Here is a 23,470-nt window from a genome sequence, read left to right as displayed (position 1 = left end):
ATGTAATTTTATTATAGACAATGAATGTGGTTCACAAAGCAAATATTTACTTCCTTGTATTAGGTCACAGGCTTTTCGTAGTACTGCTGATTGTCTATTGAAATACAAAGGTTATAATTCAAGAGCCGTGACATTACAATAAAACAGACACAACCCAAGGGAAATTATGACATAAATGAAATGAGCAGGTAAGTGTTTATTTCATTTCTTCAATTATCTCAGGTCTTCCCAGTGGTATAGTGAGTTAAATCCAGGGAAAACCCTTTTGTTAAAATTGATAACACTGTCTCTATTTACTTCTAGTCTCAGTGAAAGGCAGGGGCTTGTTTTTGGTGTAGCATGAAAGACTATCTAATCTAGAGATTTTATGAGTCAGTTTTAGTTCTAGGAAGACAAACCCATGTCTCCACCCTGTTTCTCTCACTTCTTCCACTTATTCAAGCTTCAGTTAATCAAAATCAACAAATATTTGAAAGTCTGCTATATGAAAAGTGGTAATCTGTGATTTAATTTAGAGGATGTGAAAAAGTATGTGGAAAATCACCCTTAGAAGAAAGAGACTTTTATATTTTATTTTATTTTTTTACTATAATTTTTTTTATTGGAGTTCAGTTTGCCAACATAAAGCATAACACCCAGTGCTCATCCCATCAAGTGCCCCCCTCAGTGCCCATTACCCCACCCCCCGCCCACCTCCCTTTCCACAACCCCTTGTTCGTTTCCCAGAGTTAGGAGTCTCTCCTAACTTATTAAACTCAACAGCAAAGAAACAAACAATCCAATCATGAAATGGGCAAAAGACATGAACAGAAATCTCACAGAGGAAGACATAGACATGGCCAACATGCGTATGAGAAAATGCTCCGCATCACTTGCCATCAGGGAAATACAAATCAGAACCACAATGAGATACCACCTCACACCAGTGAGAAAGGAGAAAATTAACAAGGCAGGAAAACAACACATGTTGGAGAGGATGTGGAGAAAGGGGAACCCTCTTGCACTGTTGGTGGGAATATGAACTGGTGCAGCCACTCTGGAAAACTGTGTGGAAAGAGACTTTTTTAAACCAGAGAATGTAATTTTGTAGAATGAGCCCAGATTTGGGATTCAAATAACTGGAGTTGTAGCTTTAAGCTTGCTGAGCCTTGTATTATCATCTATAAAATTGAAGACCTGATGCTGTATACCCCAAAATGTGGAAGGATTAAATGAAATTATGTCTGCAAAAATGCTTCAAATACTGGCAATCACTATGCAAGTGTTAGATACTGCACTAGAGTTAAATAATTTAAATTAATCCAAGAAGCATCATGTAAATGGTAAGTCGTTGAAGGGATTTTAATTTCTGGCCAGTATTTGTCTTCACTTATGGGTCTTTATTAATGTTGAAGTTGTCCTCTGTTTGCTGGCTTATCTTTTCCTGACCAGCTTGTTTAACCAACCAGTTAAATAAACATCCATTCATTCATAAATACTCTTGAGCACCTACTACGCGTCAGGTTCTATGATAAGATTTTTGGATGCAAAAATTAATTAAACATGGCCCCATTCTACAAGGACTTCACATATAAAATTCTTCAATTAGTATTTTGCTTCTATCTAGTGAGCATTGATCATTCTTGTTTGCAAGTCATAACTAAATACAAGGTGGAAGTAATGAGTAAGAATCTCCTTAGGATTCAGCAGTTTTAGGCGGATTGACCTCAAAGTGTAGACGTCTCTACCCCAAATGAAAGCAACTAAGGAGAGACTTAGATAAGGAGAAGGGAAAGCAGGAAGTGGCTCTCATTGGTGGATGATTTAACAGCCACCTCCACACCCAGACAACAAAAGACTAGAGGCTTAATGCTTTTTGTGAATCCACCTCGACTCCTGTTTCTCACTCATTAAAATAAAAAAAAAGTCTACATACATTTATACTATGCCCTTTCTGCCTCACTTGAAAAAATTTACCCTGCATGATCATTAAAATATAATTTAAGGTATATTAAAATGTTGGGGGAAGGGTGAGCGAAGGAAATCAGAGAGTGATATCCTTACTCTTCCTTAGGATTCACACTTTCTGTGCAATAAAAATATAAAATTTTCTCCTGATACTACTCTAATTTCTTCTTTGATAACAATCTTTTTGTAATGTAGCAAATTGATCAGAAATCCAGAATACTCTTTTCAGATTAAGGAAAATAATTACATTTGATTTTGGAGAAAGGAAACCATCTTCAACATCTACTTGTTGAAATCATTAGGGTAATTTCTTAACCTAGCAACTAGTTGTATCCTGTTCTAGGAAGACTTGATATTATTTATAAAATCAGGGGAAAGACTTCAAATCCTCCCTAGAAAAATGTGAACAGTTAATTTACCTATACATAATAATGAAAGACATTGACATTATGAATGAATGAACTTGAAGATAAGCTACACCCTCATTTCAGCCACTAAATTTAACTTGCTTGTCATTAAACCTGTAGCTAGGCTGTTAATAAGTAACCATATGTGATAATTTGAGTTTTGAACCTATTTCTTTCTCAATTTATTTCTACTCAGCACTACCATACCATGCAGCGTTTTCCTGTGCCCTATGAGTTTAATATGATCAAGACTTACATAAAAACAAAAGAAAAACCAATTATCTTTTATGGGGGCATTAAGGCATAGACATGCAATACAGCAATACAATGACCTGGATAACTTACAGACTTATGACTAACTGAATGCTGTATTTTGGAGCATTAAATACGCTAATGTAAATTAGAGTATTGAATATTCCATTCTGAAGTGGAGTATTATCTTTACCTACTGTGTGGGTGAAACTTGACATTTGACTTAACCGTTTTCTCTCTTTGTATTATTAGTATAATTGGTAATATAAGTATTATTCTAGGTAAATCGAAAAGAAAAGAGTAGCAATTCTTTTTGTATATCTAGCATTTTATAGAAAACAGGTGTTATTTTATATAATTTTTAGGATCGTTCCATAATTTTTGCCTGAGATTTAAAATGTATCAAGAACTAAAATATTAAATCTGTCAGGAGAAGAAATGAAAACAGCAGTCTTTTTGTTTTAGTTTCTTCTGGTGGTCAGGAATAAACTGGCCTGATTTTCATATCTCTGCTAGTTTATGATAAATAATATTGTCCATTTTGATTCAAGCTATTGGAGCCCATGTTTTCTTAATTTGCTCATGTCCAGTAATCTGGGTTTTTGCTGTTGAAGAAATATTTTAGACTAAATTATCTTTAGTAAATCCAATGCCTAATGACCCACCTATATTTACACAAATGCTGGATTTAGTTGAAGGATGTATTTATTTATCATTTTTAATGCTAAAAACAAAGAATCCTTATACATTGGTACTGTCTTCAAAGTTTAATATTTTGAAAAGGGAATTTTATATGACAGTGTTGGAGTGTATGTGTGTGTTTCCCCTTTTTGTTCATTGGTTGATAGCAAGAAATAACTGACCTGATGCCTGTGTAATCATAGCCAAGTGTTTAGGAGGAAAAGACACATATCTTAGAATACAAGGGCAAAAACCAATGAGATAAGAAGGAAAGTCAAGTACAAGGAAGACAGGGCTCAGCAAACAAAACTATTAGCTAAAAACTCATTATTTCTTAAAGTATAATATCATTCAATACATTATTATATAATCCTGCTATATTATATAACCACTTCCAATTTCGTGAATTCATGTGACCTAATCTTAAGAAGGTAATTTTTTTTCATTAATTCAGTAATTTCATTCACTGAACATCTGAGTAATGCAAGTGGTGTCTTATGATGTAGAATTTCATTAAATAAATGTTAATTCCAGGAAGGAAAAAATGTGAAGCACTTTTCTTGACCTGATGTAGGTTATGTTGAATAGTTAAGCATTCTTGTAGGCAATACCAAAATTCACTTCCATCTATTAAAAATCTCCAAATTTTTCTTTTTAAATGTAACTACTTCTAAGTCCATTTTACATAAAATCAGTATTTTCATGATATAAAGAGACCTTTATTTACATTTTGATTTAAAATACCAGCAATGAAAAATAAATAAAATAAAATAAAATAAAATAAAATAAAATAAAATAAAATAAAATACCAACAATGAATAAATGCACATGCTAAGATTTGTTTTATTGAGCAGTGGGCAGTGCTGTGGCTTAATGGCTAAACTATTAAGATTTTGGGCAGGGGTGGAGGGAGTGACAAGTGTACTTGGAGAAGATTATTTGCTCATTTTATTGAGATTATTTTTAAGGGAATGTGGATTTATGACTTAGTAGGCTCACTGAAAGTAGTTACTCAGTGATGCTGTTAGTTAGAACCAAAATCAACTTTGGCATTTAATGTCCTGGCCTCTGACCCCTAGCCCTGGGAGTTCTAGCCTGGTTAGATCTCAGGGAAGAAGGAAGAGTTCATGTGCTTGAGGGTAGAGCCCACAATTGAAAAATGAAATCAGAGGCAGGCAGAAATAATGATCCTTTGTTGCAACTGTAAATATGGCCTCTGTGGGTCTGATTTTCCAAGTGTTTGCATTAGCTCGCCAAGTTTTCTTTAGGTTCAGCTAGTCATCAATTTCACCTTTTTTATTTCCTAGCTCTTTATTTGTAATTAACGAAACGAATTAGAGCCCTACTCTGTAGCCTATAATAGGAAAATTAAATAAGCCATAGCTAAGATGTAAGGAGCCTAAAGACCAGTTGAAGAAAGAAATATGTATGTAAATTGCTATTGTTTTTCTATTCTAGGAGAGAAACAAAGTGCTGTGAGGACTCAGGCACTTTAGATTAATTTTTGATGGCTAGACCCAGGATCTGGCAAAACTGTCATAGAGTTTGTGACATTTCCTCAAGTTATTGAAAGATAGAATTTTGACAGGCAAACAAAGGTCTTCCAGGCTCAAAGATAATGTAAATAAAGGTACGGAACTAGGAACATTCGAAAAATACTTTATGGCACAGTTTTCCGGTATATAGTACATGTAAGAAATCACAGGTCATTAAGGCCAGAAAGAAGACAGGTCCTGGTGGGCATGGAGATTGGTGTGAGAAGCCAGGCACAGAGTGCCACAGCACTGTGCAGGTAAGAGCTGTCTTCATCAGATCTATGCTACAGAGAGGATCTAGAGGGAAATAGGAACACAAATTTAGCTGTCCAGGTAGGAGAAGCTGAGCCTGGACTGGGAAAGAGAAAGGTCCAACCTGAGGCAGTGGGAAGATGACATTGTGAGAACATATTCAACTCTGAGCCTCAGGACTCAGTCACTGATGAGATTTAGAAGATGTAAAAGGAACCTCAAAGCCAGCCTGGAGGACTTGAGCCTGTGTGTCTGGGTAATACAGGTGTCTCTGAGATGTGAAGAAAACCTGATGAAGAGGATAGGAAGGAAATAAGCTGAGTTCAGTTTGAGAGTTTGATGTATGTATCAGAGTTCTAGCAGATATTGACTGAGCAGGCTGTTGGTTAAAAGCCTAGTTGATTCTGTAGGAAGCAACAGGTCTGCCCTTAGGCTATGTCAACCTAGGCAAACAGTGTCTAGAATGAAGCTGGTGACAGTTCTGTTATGCATATTCATACCACAGCTGGATTGTTATTTTGAATTTCTTTCCTTCTGGACACCATGGTTGAAGGTTTGCAACACAGAAATTAACAAAATCCAGTAGATCATGGAAGAAGTGATCCAAGGAATTTGTACCTCCTGAACCTGGAATAGAGTGGTTCCCCTAGAGAATACGTGTATTTCACCATTTGGAGAAGAGTCATGTGAATAAGTAGATTAATTAAAAATTGCCCCAGTGATATTATAATGAGAATAATAAAACCACATGGAAGAGTCGTAAAGAGACAATATGTGGAGTGGCCCTGGCACATGTTTGGTATTCAGTGTGTCCTAGCTCTTAATGTTACTCTTAGGAATGGCATTAGGGGTACCTGGGATGCTCAGTCAGCTAAGCATCTGACTCTTGATTTCGGCTCAGGCCATGGTCTCATCAACCTGACATTGAACTCTACTTTGAACTCTGTGCTCAGTGGGGAATCTGCTTGAGATTCTGTCCCTCTGCTCCCTCCCCCCACCCCACCCCTCAAATAAACAAATTAATATATTAAAAAAAAGAATTGCATTAGAACTGATGGGCATGTGTCATAGAAATAGATTTTGCCATCCTATTGGAAATAACTTTTTAACAGTCAAAACCGGCTAGTTAGATGGGTTGCTTTGAAAGGCAAAGTGAGTTTGCTATCAAATGCTTGGTGGACACACACTTGGCAAAGATGTTTTAGAGGAGATTTAAGGAATGGGCCAGTAAAAGAACTGCAGGGCTTCATTCTGACTGAGGTTCAAATGGTTCCAGGGAATTTGGAATGTGAACTCAGGAGAGATGCCGGGGCTAGAAGTACAGTTTGAAAATCTTTTACTTAGAAGTGACAGTAGTAGATGATTGCCAAGAAAAAAAGGGTAGAGAGCAGTGAAAGCTTGGAATAGAATCCTAACGTATATCTGCATTGAATGCGCATGAGGGCAAAGAAGGAAACTAAGATCAGTGCACACACGCATGCATGCACAAACACACACACACATTCATACATAAGATGGGTCAGAATGGAAAAAAAAGTATTAAGAGGAGAATGAAGACACTGTAGTATGCCATGAAACCAAGGAAGTGGAGTTGGTTTTAACCAACTCTATTTATATTTATAGTAATCTTCCCCAAAAGATTGGGAAAGGGAGACAGGTTTATGAAGGAAGAGCAGCGGAGTCATGTTGAGTAGCAGGGAGGGTAAGCCTAGGACCAAGGCAGCACGTGAGATTTTGCAATGAGGAAGTTGCTTGTGATTGTCCAGAAGGCACTTGTGATTAATGATTTATACATCATCTATTTCTGAAAGGTCTGAAGCAGCTTAAATAAAAGCACTTTCACATAGGGCAATGAAAGTGAAACAAAATAGAGATAAGAGGGCACAAAGAGAAATAAATGGGGGGAGGGGTGCACATACCATAAAACATAGACAAGACTGCTCTTAAAACAGGAGCAGTAGGCTTTACTTGGGAGGTTCCAGTAGCCAAAACGAAAGGGTTGCAGGACAGGTTACCTATAACTCATTGTTTAATGAAAGAAAATAGTTTTTCAGAAGTTGTTTTATTTCCTGGCACTAAATTGCATGCAGAGTATATCCCACTGATTCTTTTTTTTTAAGGTTTTATTTATTTATTCATGAGAGACACACAGAGAGAGGCAGAGACATAGGCTGAGGGAGCCTGATGCGGGACTGGATCCCAGGATCCCCCCCTGAGCAGAAGGTAGATGCTCAACCACTGAGCCACCCAGGTGTCCCCCTTCCCCCACCATTGATTCTTAAATAAGGTAAAGTGACATATTAGACAATGAGGGCAACAGTGTTTCTGCTTGAAGATACAGGCTTGCTTTGAATTTTCTTTCAAAAATTTTTAAAACCATGCAAGATCAAGTATGTGGTATTAAGTCTGTGAAAGACTAGCTGGGCATCTGAATACTCCTGACTCTGAAAAATCAGCATTTAGGACAGCATTAAAGAGGAAGGTATCTGGGCATCCCTGGGTGGCTCTGGTTTAGCACCTGCCTTTGGCCCAGGGTGTGATCCTGGGATCCTGGGATCCAGTCCCACATCAGGCTCCCTGCATGAAGCCTGCTTCTCCCTCTGCCAGTGTCTCTGCCTCTCTCTCTTTCTATGAATAAAAAAATAAATAAAATCTTAAAAAAAAAAAAGAAAGAGGAAGGTATGCTAGATGGGAGAGAGCAGAGTGGGACTGGGAGGGAGGGAGGGAAAGAAGCACCTTACAACCTCCTGTCCTCTGCATTTGCCACTCCCTCTGCCTAAACTCCCTATTCTTTTCATCATTCAAGTTCCAGTTCAGATGTCACCTCTTCAAAGAGATCTTTTCTGGACTCCCTGCCTAATGTTGTTCCTCTCTAACAGGAATCTGCTTTGTTTAATTCATAGCGTTTACTGCTCTCTTAAATTATTATTAGTCTCCTTTTTCCCATACAGCAGAATGTAAACTAGTACACTGAGCGATGCCAAGAACAGAATAGGTGCTCAGTATGTTGAAGGCATGAATGTTTTGTGGATGGGGAAGAGCCCAGTTCCATGCTCTCGCTAAACGGAGCTATTGCTGGGAAGGGTAAGCGCTCCCTAAAATGGTAGCTGAGAAGAGAAGGATGATTGTGATAATGACATATTTTGTACTGGGAATTTTAAGATCACTGAGGTTTGAAAGAAGAGCACAGATTCTCTGTACATTTTCCTTTCTACTCACAAGGAGCCAGGGCACTAATACGAACAGTAAGTTCGTGAATATTCATTGATCAGGTTTCTAAGGGACGAAGAGCATCAATAGGGCCCACCACTGTGGCAAAATTATCATTTCTCGCTTTTTGGATAAGATTATTTAATATCACCCATTTACATCTTGAAAAGTATCTTTCAGAAGTATCTTATGCTATTTTAGCACAAATAATGTGGTGTAAGACTCTTTCTCAGAGCAATTAGCTATTAGGTACAATTCCTTTAGGATAGCTCCTGACAATAAAACCCCTATTGGTGTCAATGGGTATGCGCACCTATGGGTGAGGAAGGCACAGCATGTGTATGGTAGAAAAGAATGCATCAAAATTGCCTCAGGTGTAAATCAAGTCACTGACATACAAATAGAAAAGCAGATGTGCCAGGTGAGGGAAGACCCTTAGAGGGAGAGGAAATAGGAAGCAGCTTTTTTTTTTTTTTTTAAAGATTTTATTTATCTATTTGACAGAGACAGAGCCATCACAAATGGGGGAGCAGCAGGAAGAGGGAGAAGCCGACTCCCCTCGGGGCAGGAAGCCTGAGGTAGATTCGATCCCAGGACCCTGGGATCATGACCTGAGCCAAGGCAGACCCTTAACCGCTTGAGCCACGCAGGTGCCCCAGGAAGCAGCTCTTGAGGTTGTTTGAAAGAAGTATGGAGGGGACTGAGTGGTAGGGGACTGAGGAGAGGTAACAGCAGCCTTAGGTGGGGAGCAGAGCCAAGGAAGACTTTCTTTAAACATTTATTTTAGGTGTAGGGAGGACAGAGTTTGTTGGCAGTGAGAAGCAAAATTATCAATGGAGAAGTTTCAGGGAAAATACCATAGACTTCTCTGGAGCACTCGTTTTATTCATTCTTGAAAATTTTTAAATGTTTCTGTATCAAAACATAAGCAAATATATAATATTTGTTTTTTCTTTCATTCATTCATTTATTCAAGGTCAGCCTGGTGCTTGGAAAAAATTTTGATTATTTAGCCCTATTTTGAGCTTTGCCTCCAGACTCCAGGGTGAAGTTAGCAGTTCCAAGGTAGTGGAATTTCCCCAAGGTTATAGGCAGGCAAGGGATTTTAGAACCACAGAGTATAATAAGCTCAAAAGGCACCTTGAAACTATCTGAGTCCACAGAAATAATGGGTTCTTTTTTCCCCTCATCTCCTCATCACTAATATTTTAACTCATAGCCAGAAGAAAGATGTCAGAGGACAACTATTACAAATTGGGTTTTCTCTAATGGGTTTACTGGAGGCATCCAAAATGACAAACGGTGTTTGCAGCTTAGAAGATAGAATAAAAATTTTCAATCTAATTTTCCTTGTATGCTGAATGAGAAGTTTTAATCATAATATATATTAACTGTATTACCTAGTCCATTGATGAAATGTTTGGTTAAGACAAGTAAACAAAGAGTTTCCTAATTATAATTTGTTAAATCATTCCACATAGGGATGTCCGATCTAGAAAGTGTTGCCTTTGTGTAATGAGCAAAAGTAAGTTATCATAGTCTCAACTGAGTAAGAATGCAAGTTTAAAAAATAGAAATTAGTGTAAAAAAGAAAAATCTGATACCTCACAAACTCCTTGGGAAGGCAGTCTTTTGAATACAAAATGAAATAAGGAAGATTTTCTTTTATTCAAAGGCAGAATAGTGAACTGTCATTCAAAAATAGGGAAATAGGAGACTGAAGCTTGAATAATAAAAATGAAAGAAAGCCATGTTTAACTGCAAACCTTTCAAACTACAGAGCAGAAACTATATCCGAACCCATGATATTTTGTTGTGTGTTTCTAACTCTGCACTGCATTTGGCTTTTATAGGAATAATCTGGGAACATGGAATGAGTGATTTTGGGGAAAAGTTGTAAGAAAAATGGATCATGAATGATGGAGAGACAGAATTTTTGTGCATTGCTCATCTGGTAAAGTTTCTTTCTTTCCTTTTTAAGTTTCTTTTTTAACAAACACTTATTGAGCATTAACTGTGTTCCAGGCACTATTTTGGGAGATTCAGATTTATTAGAGAACAAAGTACACAAAAATGCCTGCCTCATGAGCCGCATATGTGTGATCTTTGATTTTTTTTTTTAATAGACTCATAGAGGGAATCATTTGGAAAGCACTTGTGATCTTTTTTAAAGCAGAGCTATAAAAATATATGTATATTATTTATATTCTCTGTATATTCCATACACACACACACACACACACACACAGACACACACACACATATATTCTTTATATATATGTTCTTTCACTGGTATTATTAGGTGCAAATAAGTGACACTAAATGGGAGTATACCAAAGACACAGTGGCTATATCAGATTGGAATATAATGGGAATTTTCTAGACCTTGATTCTTTCAAAAGTTGACTTGTTATCAGTTCATTTCAAACTAACATACTGTACTACTACAAACGTATTCATTGCAAGTCAGAAAATACTCGAACGAGAGGTCAGAGGAAGGAGACAGCATTCTCCTGCCTTCTCTCCTTCAAGAAAATCTATGACTGATAGCATCCAAAGTTCTGGGCATAAGGGGGAGTGAGCTCATTTTTCTTAGGCTACAAATCTGACTTCCCTCCAGGATTTTCCCAGGAATGAGCTGCCTGTTTTATCTTCATCCCTTAGCTGTTTCTTGCATTTGCCTGCCAAACTTGCTTCCTGGTGTTCTATGCTCGGAGGTACATTTCAGAGAATTTAAAGCATAATTAACTGGAGTTGAAGAATTCTGAGGTACATCAGAAAATGTAGATCACATTTAACAGAGGTAGAAACCAAAAGGAATGAGTTCCTGAAATGCCTTATTTAGGCAGTAAGATAGGAATGCGGTTTTATTGTGTCTAAGCTCTTGGAAAAATTATGTATGGAAGCTGTATAATGTGCAGAGCCAGCATGGGAGTGAAATGAATAAAAATGGATAAAACTGTAAAAGAGAAGAGGCAGAGGCAGTTTAAAATTACAAGGAAGGATGTGGTACTTTTTTTTTTCTTCCTTTGGACAGGTGTTTAGCAGATTGCCCTATAACTGACATGTACTCAAAGCTTCCAATTATATTATAGGAGAAGCAAGCAATATTTCCTGGAAGAACTCATTTCGAGCAATCTGAGTGCCCCTTTTACCTATGATTTGTCTCAGTTCATAATGACATATACAGAATCACAGGATGGCTTTGTTTTCAAGGATGGCACTGAAGCAAGAAATGATAAATTATCAAGAGTTGTTAGGGGTTTGATTGTTGCCAAGGGGAAATGAAGGAAAGAAATCTGAATGTGTTCCTGGAAAAATAAGTAAGTCTAGCTAATGCCCTGGTTGCTATTTTATTTGTGTTTCAATGACAGACTTGAGAAGACGTTACAAGTATTCCATCACCACTTGCAATAATTTAAGGCTCAACAGAGCAAGTGATATTTTCACAGCTCGGGCTTTAAAATACTACTTTTTAAAGTTATGTGATGTTTGGATAAAATTAAAATGTGATTATCCTAGTGCCTGATGATAGGAAGGATAGTATAGACTGTAGATAGCTTATTTTGTGCTTGTAATTGTCTTATGCAAATAATATGAAAAACTCATTGTAGAATTTATTTGGTTTAACTTCAAGGAACAATTAAAGGCTTCATGGTGAAATGAAATCAGCTTAAGTAAAGTGTTACACTTGTCCTTGACACTTCAAATATAACTATAATATTAGGTGTTGGGAGAAAACATGGTACCCATGGCTGTGAATACAGAATTGTCAGAATGTCCATTTAATCTTGAGATGGGATTCAGGAGATCAACGTTCTAGCTATAGCTACAAAGGGGCTATACAAAGGGGCTCAGTGAGCTCATGAATCCTAGCATGACAAAAACTTGTAATATTCATGGAGGAGCACATCAGTATCATCAGAATATTTCTGGAGGCTTCCATTTGTCATCTAGGATTGCTGATTCATAGTAGACCTCAGTGTCTCACTCAATAGTGAGTTCTCTCCCCCAAAAGGAAGATTTTAGATGAAGACTCCATGTCCTGTGAGGACCAATCTCTTTTTCTCCTTTCTTCTACCACTCTCCTTACTCGCAAAGACCAGCATACTTACCCTGCAGAAAATGGTTTCTATGCTGCCACTTTTATGCCTTTGCTCAGACTCCTTTCTGCCTGGAATGCTGTACATGTTTCCCTTCACTTTTCTAAATCCTGACCATCTTTTATGGTCTAAGCTAAAGTCCTGAGACCTTCACAAATCCTTATCTGGCCACCTCAGTGACCTGTCCCTTCACTAAAACTGCCTGCATCACAACAGTGACATTTGTATTCTTGTCTTCCCCATGAGCAAAACTGTTTCCTTCCCATATTCTTATCAGAGGGTGGCATCTACATAGTCACTTGTGCTAGAACACCAGGAGTTGACCTTGAACTCACACTCACACTGCTCCTAACTAATCTATCCCTTACCTAGGCTTATTTTACTTCTCGAGTACTTCTTACCTCTGTCCTGTTTCTCCATTTCTTTTCTCCCCATTCACCATCATCATCTTGCCTGGACTATTGCAGTAGCCTCCTGCCTGCATTTTCACATCATCCCATCTGTTCTGCACACTGGTGTCAGAATGACCAACATATGACTTCTGTTGCTACTTTACACTCAGAAAGCATGCCATGTCTCCCCTTCACCTACAGACAAAATCCAAATAGTCTGCATGGCCCTCTGCATGATTCTTCCCTTCCTGGTTTTCTCCAGTTGCTATTACTTCTCAGGCACCTTATGCCCCAGTCACACTGAATGAATGAATGGGTGGATGGATGGACAAATGAATGAATCTTTAAAAAGTAAGCCGTGCTATTATAAGCCTCCTTGTTGTTGCTCACACTGTTGCCTCTGAATGAAATGTTTTACCTGCTTTTATCCACTTAGAAAACTTCACCCTACCTATTGCTTTTATTTTATTTTATTTATTTTATTTTATTTTATTTTATTTTATTTTATTTTATTTTATTTTTAAGATTTTATTTATTTAGTAGAGACAGAGAGAGAGGAAAGAGGCAGAGACACAGGCAGAGGGAGAAGCAGGCCCTGTGCGGGGAACCCCATGTGGGGAACCCGATGTGGGACTCGATCCCAGGTCTCCAGGATCACGCCCCCGGCTGAAGGTGGCGCTAAACCGCTGGCGCCACCCGGGCTGCCCACCTATTGCTTTTAATAAGACTATCTCTGGCTACCCCTGGCATAATTCCATGCTTGCTCTTCCACAAGGGAACACTTGGCACAGACTTGAATGGACTCATAGCTAAGTTATAAGCTTATTGAAAGTGGGGACTAATTTTTGCTGGGGCTGGGATGGGGGAGGTGAAAGAACTTTTCTCTAAAGACCCACCATAGGGCAGCCCGGGTGGCTCAGCGGTTTAGTGCCGCCTTCAGCCCAGGGCCTGATCCTGGAGACCCCAGATGGAGTCCCACATCAGGCTCCCTGCATGAAGCCTGCTTCTCCCTCTGCCTGTGTCTCTGCCTCTCTCTCTCTCTCTCTCTCTCTCTCTCTCTCTCTCTCTGTCTTTCATGAATAAATAAATAAAATCTTTAAAAACAAACTAAAAAACCCCCACCTCTTAAAAAAAAAAAAAAAAGACCCACCATAGATTTATTAGCTGTCCATAAAGCTGAAGTCTTACCTGTCAACACTCTCTGGAATAGGCAATGGTATATAGTATAAGGTGGATATAGAGTCACATCTGTTCACTAGGTGACCCAAGATTAAATTGGACTCTGTGAAGTAGACTACTTGGGATGCCTCAGACAGATTCATTGAAGTTGACCAGATTCCAAATTCCTTGAGGCTTCTCTGCCTGAGGTTATTATTTTGCAACTTGAGTAGAAAGAACCCAGAATCCTTAAAATGCCCTTTAGGCCCCATGTGATATGTCCACAGCCTCCTCTCCTTCAGACCTCCATATCCCTCTAAAGTCATCATTTCCACTCCTCCCTTGCTACTATGCCCCAGCCATACAGCCTCTTGGCAGTTCATGCAATGGGCCAGAACATTCCTAATTCAAATCCTTTGTTCCTCCTGCCTAGAATGGTCTTCCCACAGATATCCATGTGGCTCACTTCCTTATCTCCTTTATCTTTGTTTAGATATCACCTTTTCAGGGACACATTCTTTGGCCACTATCTAAATTGCAAGCCCCCTCCCCCTTGCTTCTCTCCACCTTGTTTCTCTCTATAGTACTTAGAAGTCCTGTGTGATTTTTATGTCTTATTAATTTCTGTATTCCAGGTACTAAAACAGCCTAGCTCAAAGTAGCCATTCAATAAATATTTGTTGAATAAACCAACAAATCCATCTGACATGTACAATAGCTCTTCTTGTGTATTTCTCTGAATAATCTTTATGTCCATGAACTAATTTCAGGTCCAGTAGTTGGTTAATGTCTGATCTTAGTCAAACATGTTCTGGCTTAAGAGTCATTTATCTTAGGTTTCTCTCTTGGCTCTGCCACTTACTAATTATGTGACCTTGAGCGAGTCATTCCATCTTTCTGGGTCTGGTTTTTCTCATTTATAAAACAGGGCTAATGATACCTAGTGAATTACCAGGAGTATGACAAATACTTCAACAAGCAAACATGTTGGTTGGTAACTATTTTTATTTATTATCTGTGCAAGGAACTGAAGAGCCAACATGGCATAATGAATAGTCAAACAGATGTAGATCTGATGTCTGTCTCTACCGCCTGTTAGCTCTGTAATCCTGAGAAAATTTACCTCCTTTCCTTAAATAAAGAAGTTATTTTATCTCTGAATTGATTGAAATACCAAATGAAATAATATACCATGTTTCCACAATTCTATATACAGGTGTGTCTTTTTTTTCATACGTTAACATTTTCAGAACTCGATATGTACTTGTGCTTTACAATCAGTGAGGTCTTAGGTTTGGTGAAATGTGGCATCTACTTCAAAAGTATTATATGTTAAACAGGATGGTAATTATAGTTTAGAATCTCTCAGGTCACTCTGACAGTTTTAAAATGTTTGTCTCTCTTCCCTTATTGGGAAAAAGTGACTCTCAGTGAATAATGATAAAGAAGCACATTTCATCTTAAAATTGTTGAATAGCCATTATTTTGCAGGTTGCCTTTAAAATTTGCTACTTTTTTTTTTTTCTGATTTCATCCAAAAGAAAAGAAACTGTATATTTATCTAAAGCATCAACCACAAAGTAAGTTGCTCAGCTTATTTCCTTGTAATAAGAGGAGGGCCCTTTGTTTTTCTGGGTCCCTCTCCCTGTGTCTTCACCTCGAGTTTGGTTTATACTTTCTCTTCCCTTTGGTTTGGTCATGGAGAACAAGAATAGAAGAATATCCTGGCAACCTCAGCAACCGTACTTTAACATAATACGGTTGCTAGGAGAAGAGGGTAGTAGCCGCACTTGAGAGGACACGTGGCTCTGCCGGCCTGGAGAGCCAGTGGGCCGGAGCAGGCCTTCTCCCCGCCCTGTCTTCTGCAGGAAGGCATGGAAATAGAACTCTCCTGCCATGCCCTCTGTCAACGGGTGATACTATTTTATGGCCTATTTTAAATAAAATATAAACACAAAGGGAATAAAGAAGTTCCTACTAGTAAAGATGTCATCGTAAAGAAATGTCGTATCTCCAGCTATCAGTCCTAAAACAATCTCCTGTTGCTCGGAGAACTACTAACTCGGTGTTAGAATCCACCATAGGTCATTGCTCAACTGTTGTATCCTCCTGTATGTTTTGTGGTTTGTTGGAGCACCCTGGTTTTTAGTTAACAGACCTGGGGGAAGAGTGACTGACAAGGACTATGTCTGTATCTGCAAGAAATTCTCCACACATTAGCCATACTCATTGCTCACCAGATTATCACCAGTCTGAGATGGCTGTATACTTGAATAATGATTTGCGGTGAGAAAGCTCATTGCACAGTTCATTTTACTCATTCGACAATTATGGCAGGGATTTTACCAAGTGCCAGTTACTGAGTATCAGGGCAGCAGCCAAAAATAAATATATATTTTTAAAGATTTTATTTATTTATTTGCGAGAGGCACAGAGAGAGAGGCAGAGATATAGGCAGAGGAAGAAGCAGACTCCCTGCGGGGAGCCCCATGTGGGACTTGATCCCAAGACTCCGGGATCATGCCCTGAGCTCAACAGCTGAGCCACCCAGGCATCCCCAAAAATAAATATTTTAAGAGAGAATGCATAAAGCAAGACCCGTGCACAATGAAAACAGAATGCCTAATGTTTGCATTGTACTTTTCCTTTATTTGAGGAAGGCACCAAAACGTTTTGGGCTTAGCCCTTATTAGCATTTGAAAGAAAGTAATATTCAGACAAATAAACATTTTTGGATCTATCCACATAGGCCAGCCCTTGCTTGGCAACTGTGATTAGATTCTTCCACAAACATAGGGGACTGGAGGGAACTCGGAGTGACCACCACTGGCTATGACATTGTGTTATAGCCACGGGAGTGAGATAGGCCCACAAAAGTCAATGAACTACCCCTGGATAATTTTAAGACAACTCAGATAGAGATCTGTCCTACCGATTTTCATTATCTACTTGCTGGGTTCTGGACAGAGTCTGACTCCAGTATACATCTATTACATTCTGTAGCTGCCGTTTCGTAGACGAAGGAATGTGTGATTCAATTAATCATGTTCCAAGTACTGTATCATTCACCTACCCTCGTTTTTTCCTTCTCTGAAGAACTGATTAACCAGATTGACACGTAAGAAATTCTTCGAACTCGTGAGCGTATGCCAACCAGTTGTTTGATTCTTTTTTCCCCTTTGATCTGAATATTAAGAAATGAGAATGTTAACTTCTGTTTGGGTATGCTTCAATCCAAAATAAAAATGGAAATAGGTTACATACAGAGTGATGTGGCTATGACTTCAGTATGGAACTTAGAAACATTTTTTTCTTTGGGAAAGACTAATGATTTATATCCAAAAAAGAGTTCTAGTACAACAAATTATTATTCTACTCCTTCTTAGTCCAAATCACATTCCTGGGAATGTAACAACTCTAGAACTAGTCTTTCTGTATGTTCATGTCTATTTATGTACATATGGATATATTATATTCATGATTTTACTTTGACCCCTAAAGAAAAATCAGAGACAAACTATGTCTCTGGCAGGCTACGTTTTCTATCCTCCCTACTGGTGTCCCATCTGACTCTCCCAGCATCATCTGGTGTCTGCTGTTAGGACTTCTAGAAGGAGTGAGGTGATAAGGCTTATCACTTCCCTTAATAGAGGGCTGTGAAGGAGCAAAAATGCCTTTGAAGTACAAAGACAGGTTGCTGCATCTGATGGGATGCCAGGCAATGAATCTGATATCTTGCTGGTAGATACTACTGCATAACCACCTAATGCTTGCTAGTAGAATAAGTAGTAGTAGGATGGGTGTGAGCTCTGCAGTCCATCAGACCAGGTTCAAATCATTAATTCCAGTGCTTAGAGCATAGGTAGTTGCTTAAATTATTTAAATCGGAGGTTAATGGAAGCGGAGACTACTGGACAGAATTATAAAGAATAAATTAGGTAAGATATTTTTTAAAGATTAATGTGTTTATTCATGAGACACAGAGAGAGGCAGAGACACAGGCAGAGGGAGAAGCAGGCTTCCTGTGGGGAGCTCAATGCAAGACTCGATCCCAGCACCCCAAGATCACAACCTGAGCCTAAGGCAGACACTCAACTGCTGAGCCACCCAGGTGCCTCTAAATTAGGTAACTTAAAATATCTAGCAATAATGTCTAATATTTATGAGTACTTAAACTGTTATTCCCACACTTCAGCAGTCTTTTAACACTTGGGGACCTAAACTCCATTAAGTAACTGTCCTTCATCCCCTTGATGTCCTCTTACTCCTGGATACAAAAATTCATGTAAAAACTTGTCTCTGGATTGCTGTTTTCTAAATGCTACTGGGCACATGATAGTTGTTCGGTAAATGTTAGGATTAAAGAAGAAGAAAGGAATGTAATGAACATTTAAATCTACAGGTCATTTTTCCTTGCTTTTTGTTCTTAAGAAATATTTTACCATTTTCTCATGCAGTCAAAATACATATTTTATCAAGAGCCACAAAATAACGGCTGATTAGTTCACTGCTTTTTCCATTATGTGTCAAGAACAAATAAGTCAAAGTGCTGGTTAAGCTATTACATTTCATTCTTAAGTTACAATCCAACAAGACACTGAGTCGAAACAGTCACACAACAAACAGGTTCTGGATCCTTCTGCTATCACCAATGTTATTTTTAGAGGAAGAGGCCCTGTGATAAAGAAGTGTAGTCTCTACCTTTGGCCATGTTTTTCAGATGCCTTCTACCATCTTCCTGAAACTCTTCAAGAAAAGTTCGTTTATCTGAAATTAAACATGAAAGTTGGAGATTTTTTAGTTTTAAATGAAGCATTCAACCTGAAGACATGGAGGCCAATACTGTGACTCTTTTGTTCATCCAATTTGGCAGCTCAAGTTTTCTAATGGGACGTTTTCCTTCTAGAAAAACAAAATACGGAATCCCTGGGTGGCGCAGCGGTTTGGCGCCTGCCTTTGGCCCAGGGAGCGATCCTGGAAACCCGGGATCGAATCCCACGTCGGGCTCCCGGTGCATGGAGCCTGCTTCTCCCTCTGCCTGTGTCTCTGCCTCTCTCTCTCTCTCTCTGTGACTATCATAAATAAATAAAAATTAAAAAAAAAAGAAAGAAAAACAAAATACCTTACATTTTAGAGGTCAATGTGGACTATTACTTATGTGACAATGGCCATAATGGCCATAGAACTATAATGTAATAATCTGTAAGCTGAAAGAGACTTGAGATCGTCATCTAGTTTGATTCTCCTGTTAGGGAGAAGGCAGAGGAAACCCAGTGAGATTAAAAGGCTGACTTACTGTGTTAAGGAAGTGAACCCAGATTGACACTCACGATCTCTGTTTTGCAGCCACTCTTGCTTACTGAGTGTTTAAGTGCAGAGCAAACACTTTGCCGGCCTTTTATGTGCATCACAGAATCCTCACGATAAGGTAGTGAGTTAAGTCTTGTCATTCCTTTTTTTTTTCAAGTGGAGACAGCCCAGAGAGGCTGACTAACATTTCTATATTGCACAGCAGATAAGAGTCAGAGCCTGTCTTCAGACTCACTGAATGCACTTTTCCCCAACACTTTTTGTCCTTTTATACCCTATGCTTTTGCATATGATATCTCTCCTACCTGATGGACTTGTTAGCCCTCTTCCCTCATTTTTTTTTTTTTTAAGATTTTATTTATGAGAGAGAGAAAGAGTGAGGGGAAGAACAGAGGGAGGGACTAATAGACTCTACACTGAGCACCAAGCCAATGCAGGGCTCAATCCCAGAACCCTGAAATGACCTTAACTGAAATTAGGAGCCTGCAACTTAACCAGCTGAGCCACCCAAGGTGCACCCTACTTCCCCCATTCTTAACACCCAGCTGAAATGTCATGACTTGAGAAGCCACTCCAGTCCTCTCCTCTGGATTCCAGTAATACTTTGTTCATATCTCCATCAAAGCCCTTATACTGTGGCATTCTGAATCCTGTATTTGTGTTTTTCTTCCCACAAGACCATTAACTGCCTGAAGACTCTACTCTGTCTTATTTTTCCCTTAAATTTCTTGGATTTAGCATTCACCCAGGACATAGAAGCGTTAGCTGGATGACTGTATTATAAGACAAACTCTGTGTTTTCGAGAACTGAAGCTGATGCATTCAAATTGTCAACTGAAAACAGTTTGGATGCTAAGTATTATTTGTAGTTATTTGCAAAACCAAGCTACAAATATTTCTTATAGACTAAATAATCAAGTGCCTTCACATATGGAGAGTTATGCATCCTACTTTTACGATTCAGCCAAAATGAATAATATATAATTAGATCATTTTTTCATAATCTGCCAAAAATTGGAGAAATGGATTCTGTTAACCAATTTGAGATCCTTCCTCTTAAAATACTTATTTGAGAATCATTTGGAGTAGTTTTAGGAATTGAATTCAGTATTTATATAGACTAGCATATATAATTCAAAACCCTGCTATACTACAGATTCAATTATTAAATGGATAGATTTTCCTAGAGTAAATACATCCGGTATTCAATTTCAAAATAGTTCATTAAATTGTAGCATTTTACCGAACACAAAGTAGAAATATTTAAAATCATGAACAATACTACTTCAGAAATACTTCTATTTTTTTCATGTTGTATTCTTTTTGCTGCTTCTGTTTTTTAATATCTATCACATGGTGGCCAAGATACACATTCTTAAATTACTTAAATAGATTCTCTTTAATATCAAAGTACTTGTTATGAAACAATGATTTTCTCCCTCTGCTACTCAGAATCCTTGAGTGATCTGCCAACGACTGAACCTGATATTTGAAAATATTACGTATATGCCCTTAGAGAATAAGTCTCTTAAATTTGTTTTTTCCCCAAATATTCTCTCCCCACCCCCCACCCCCAAAAAATATGAGGATTACTAGTAGCCAGAATCACAGAGGCAGAAAGTAGGATAGTGGTTGTCAAGGGCTGGGGGGGAAAGGAAGAATGGAGAGTTACTCTTTTATGGGTGTAGAATTGCAAGTCTACAAGGCGAAAATTGTTCTAGAGATGGATGGTGGAGAAGGGTAGCACATTCTGAATGTATTTGATACTACTAGGGGATCCCTGGGTGGCTCAGCAGTTTAGTGCCTGCCTTTGGCCCAGGGCATGATCCTGGAGTCCTGGGATCGAGTCCCGTGTCAGGATCCCTGCATGGAGCCTACTTCTCTCTCTGCTTGTGTCTTCTGCCTCTCTCTCTATGTGTCTCTCATGAATAAATAAATAAAAATCTTAAAAAAAGTATTTGATACTATTGAACTGTACACCTAAAAATGGCTTAGATCGTAAATTTTATGTTTGTATATTTTGCCACAATAAAATTTTAGAAAAGAAAAGTTATAATAGTCATCTCAGTCTTTTTACCCTGGAAAAAAGTGCAAATGAGAAATAAGAGTTGGCCAGTGATATTTTACCAAAATTTTGTCAGAATTCCATTGAAAAGAATTTGAGTACATGGTGCTCTGATTTGAACACTGACATCATGAACTCAATATATTTATTGAATAATTGATCCAGCTTTCTGCTTAGATCTTCAGTGATAGTTTAATAAAAAATCATGCTGTTAACTTCATTATTTTCACACCCTTTGACAGGCATATTAGTGCAAGCACAGGAATTCATACATAAAAATAAATAGTATATTCATAATGGATTAATAAAAATAATATGCATATTCTAGAAATATGTGATGACTGTTTCAGAAATTCCCACAAAAACATAGCAAACAAATATTAAACTCCTAATGGACATGCTTGAGATTTTGCATTATTATTAAAATTGTTTTTGGAGATAAATGTTTATCTTATTTAATTTATGAAGATTATGTTAGCCACAACATTATATGTGAATGTTGTAACTATAGAACCTACTTGTTGAATGTGGTAATTATTTTTTAATTTAAATTCAATTAACCAACATATAGTATATCATTAGTTTCAGATGTAGCGTTCAGTAATTTATCAGTTGCATATAATACCCAGTGTTCATCATATCACCTGCCCTCCTTAATGTGGTAATATTTTAAAAAGATTATTTATGAGAGAGAGCACGCACTCAGTGGGCATAGGGGTGGAGGGTGGAAAGAAATAGAGAAGGAGGGAGAAGGACAAGCAGACTCCACGCTGAGTGCAGAGTCCAATGTGGGGCTTGATCTCATGACCCTGACATCATGACCTGATCTGAAACCAAGAGTTGGACACTTAACTGACTGAGCCACCCAGGTGCTCCTGAATGTGGTTATCATAAAAAAGATTTAAAATTCTTTTTAAAAATTTTATTTTTTTAAAGATTTTATTTATTTATCCATGAGAGATAGAGAGAGGGGAAGGCAGAGACGAAGGCAGAGGGAGAAGCAGCCTCCATGAAGGAGCCCGATATGGGACTCTATCCCAGACCCTGGGATCATGCCCTGAATCAAAGGCAGATACTCAACCACTGAGCCTCCCAGGCATCCCTTAAAAAAGTTTTAGATTGAAAATCCTGATTCAAAAATGTTTTTTAGAAATTTAACTTACAACAAAACTGGATATTCTATTTGAAAAAAAGGTATAAAATCCCCCCACTAGGGCAGCCCCGGTGGCGCAGTGGTTTAGCACCGCCTGCAGCCCAGGGCGTGATCCTGGAGACCCTGGATTGAGTCCCGTGTCGGGCTCTCTGCATGGAGCCTGCTTCTCCCTCTGCCTGTGTCTCTGCCTCTCTCTCTCTCTGTGTCTCTATGAATAAATAAATAAATAATCTTTAAAAAAAAAATAAAATCCCCCCACTGGGGATGGATGAGGAAGGGAAAAGAAAGAAAAGGGACTGGAAAATTAAATTCTGAGATTTTTGCCCTTCTCCCATTGATTACTTGTGCAACTTCCAATTTATTCAATACATTGAAAACAATTCTAAGAGCTACAAGAGAAACAGTTACTAAGTGGAAGCTCATCTATTTCCTAGTGACACAGAACCATACTTCCTAAAGTTGTTCAATGCTCTGAATTTTCTGTATTTGACTTTCAAATAATAAGTGTCATGATGAAAACATAGAAATTAGATGGAGAGAAGCAGAGGACTAGAAGTTGTTCTCAAATAAAGGAGATTTTATTTCCTCCAGTCACCAATTTTAAATGCTTGAATCACTTGAATATTATAGTTTACCTACAGAATCATGGATGTCTGTAACATAGTGTAGAAGAGTACATACAGAAAAACCTCATCCTTGATGATACCAGGTAGAAATAATCATATGTATATATAATACACTTCTATACATATTACAGTATTTGGGCTTGAAGACAACCCGGGAGGTATTAGAGGACTTTATCCTTATTTCACAGATACAGAAAGAAAGACTCAATGAATTTAAGGCACTTGTTAAAGGTGACCCAGTGATTTAATATAGGTAGGGCTGAAGCCCAAGTCTTCTGGCTACAAGACCAGTGATCTTCTTACTAGATTACTTTGAGTTTCTCTCCAGAAAGCTAAATGGAAATTTGTTGTATATTTATCCCCTTGTCTACTAAACCAA

At 38.2% G+C, this 23,470-nt stretch overlaps 1 protein-coding gene across 2 annotated transcripts in view; it reads left to right on the top strand.

Moving 5' to 3' along the window:
• Nucleotides 1-23,470, top strand: part of RGS17 (regulator of G protein signaling 17) — a 96,226-nt gene that overhangs the window by 5,730 nt on the left and 67,026 nt on the right. The window contains exons 2-3 of one of the 2 annotated variants that reach the window (XM_049113771.1): nt 64-188; nt 10,138-10,238. In XM_049113771.1, the coding sequence (XP_048969728.1) occupies nt 10,201-10,238 (38 nt within the window). In that variant the 5' untranslated portion in view covers nt 64-188; nt 10,138-10,200. The remainder of the gene's footprint in view (nt 1-63; nt 189-10,137; nt 10,239-23,470) is intronic. The other variant, XM_049113772.1, reaches the window with a different exon arrangement.

Source organism: Canis lupus, chromosome 1, assembly GCF_003254725.2.
Source record: "Canis lupus dingo isolate Sandy chromosome 1, ASM325472v2, whole genome shotgun sequence".
NCBI classification, from domain to species: domain Eukaryota; kingdom Metazoa; phylum Chordata; class Mammalia; order Carnivora; family Canidae; genus Canis; species Canis lupus.
The sequence above is the reverse complement of the archived record's forward strand: the minus strand, read 5'-3'. Positions and strand labels throughout refer to the sequence as shown.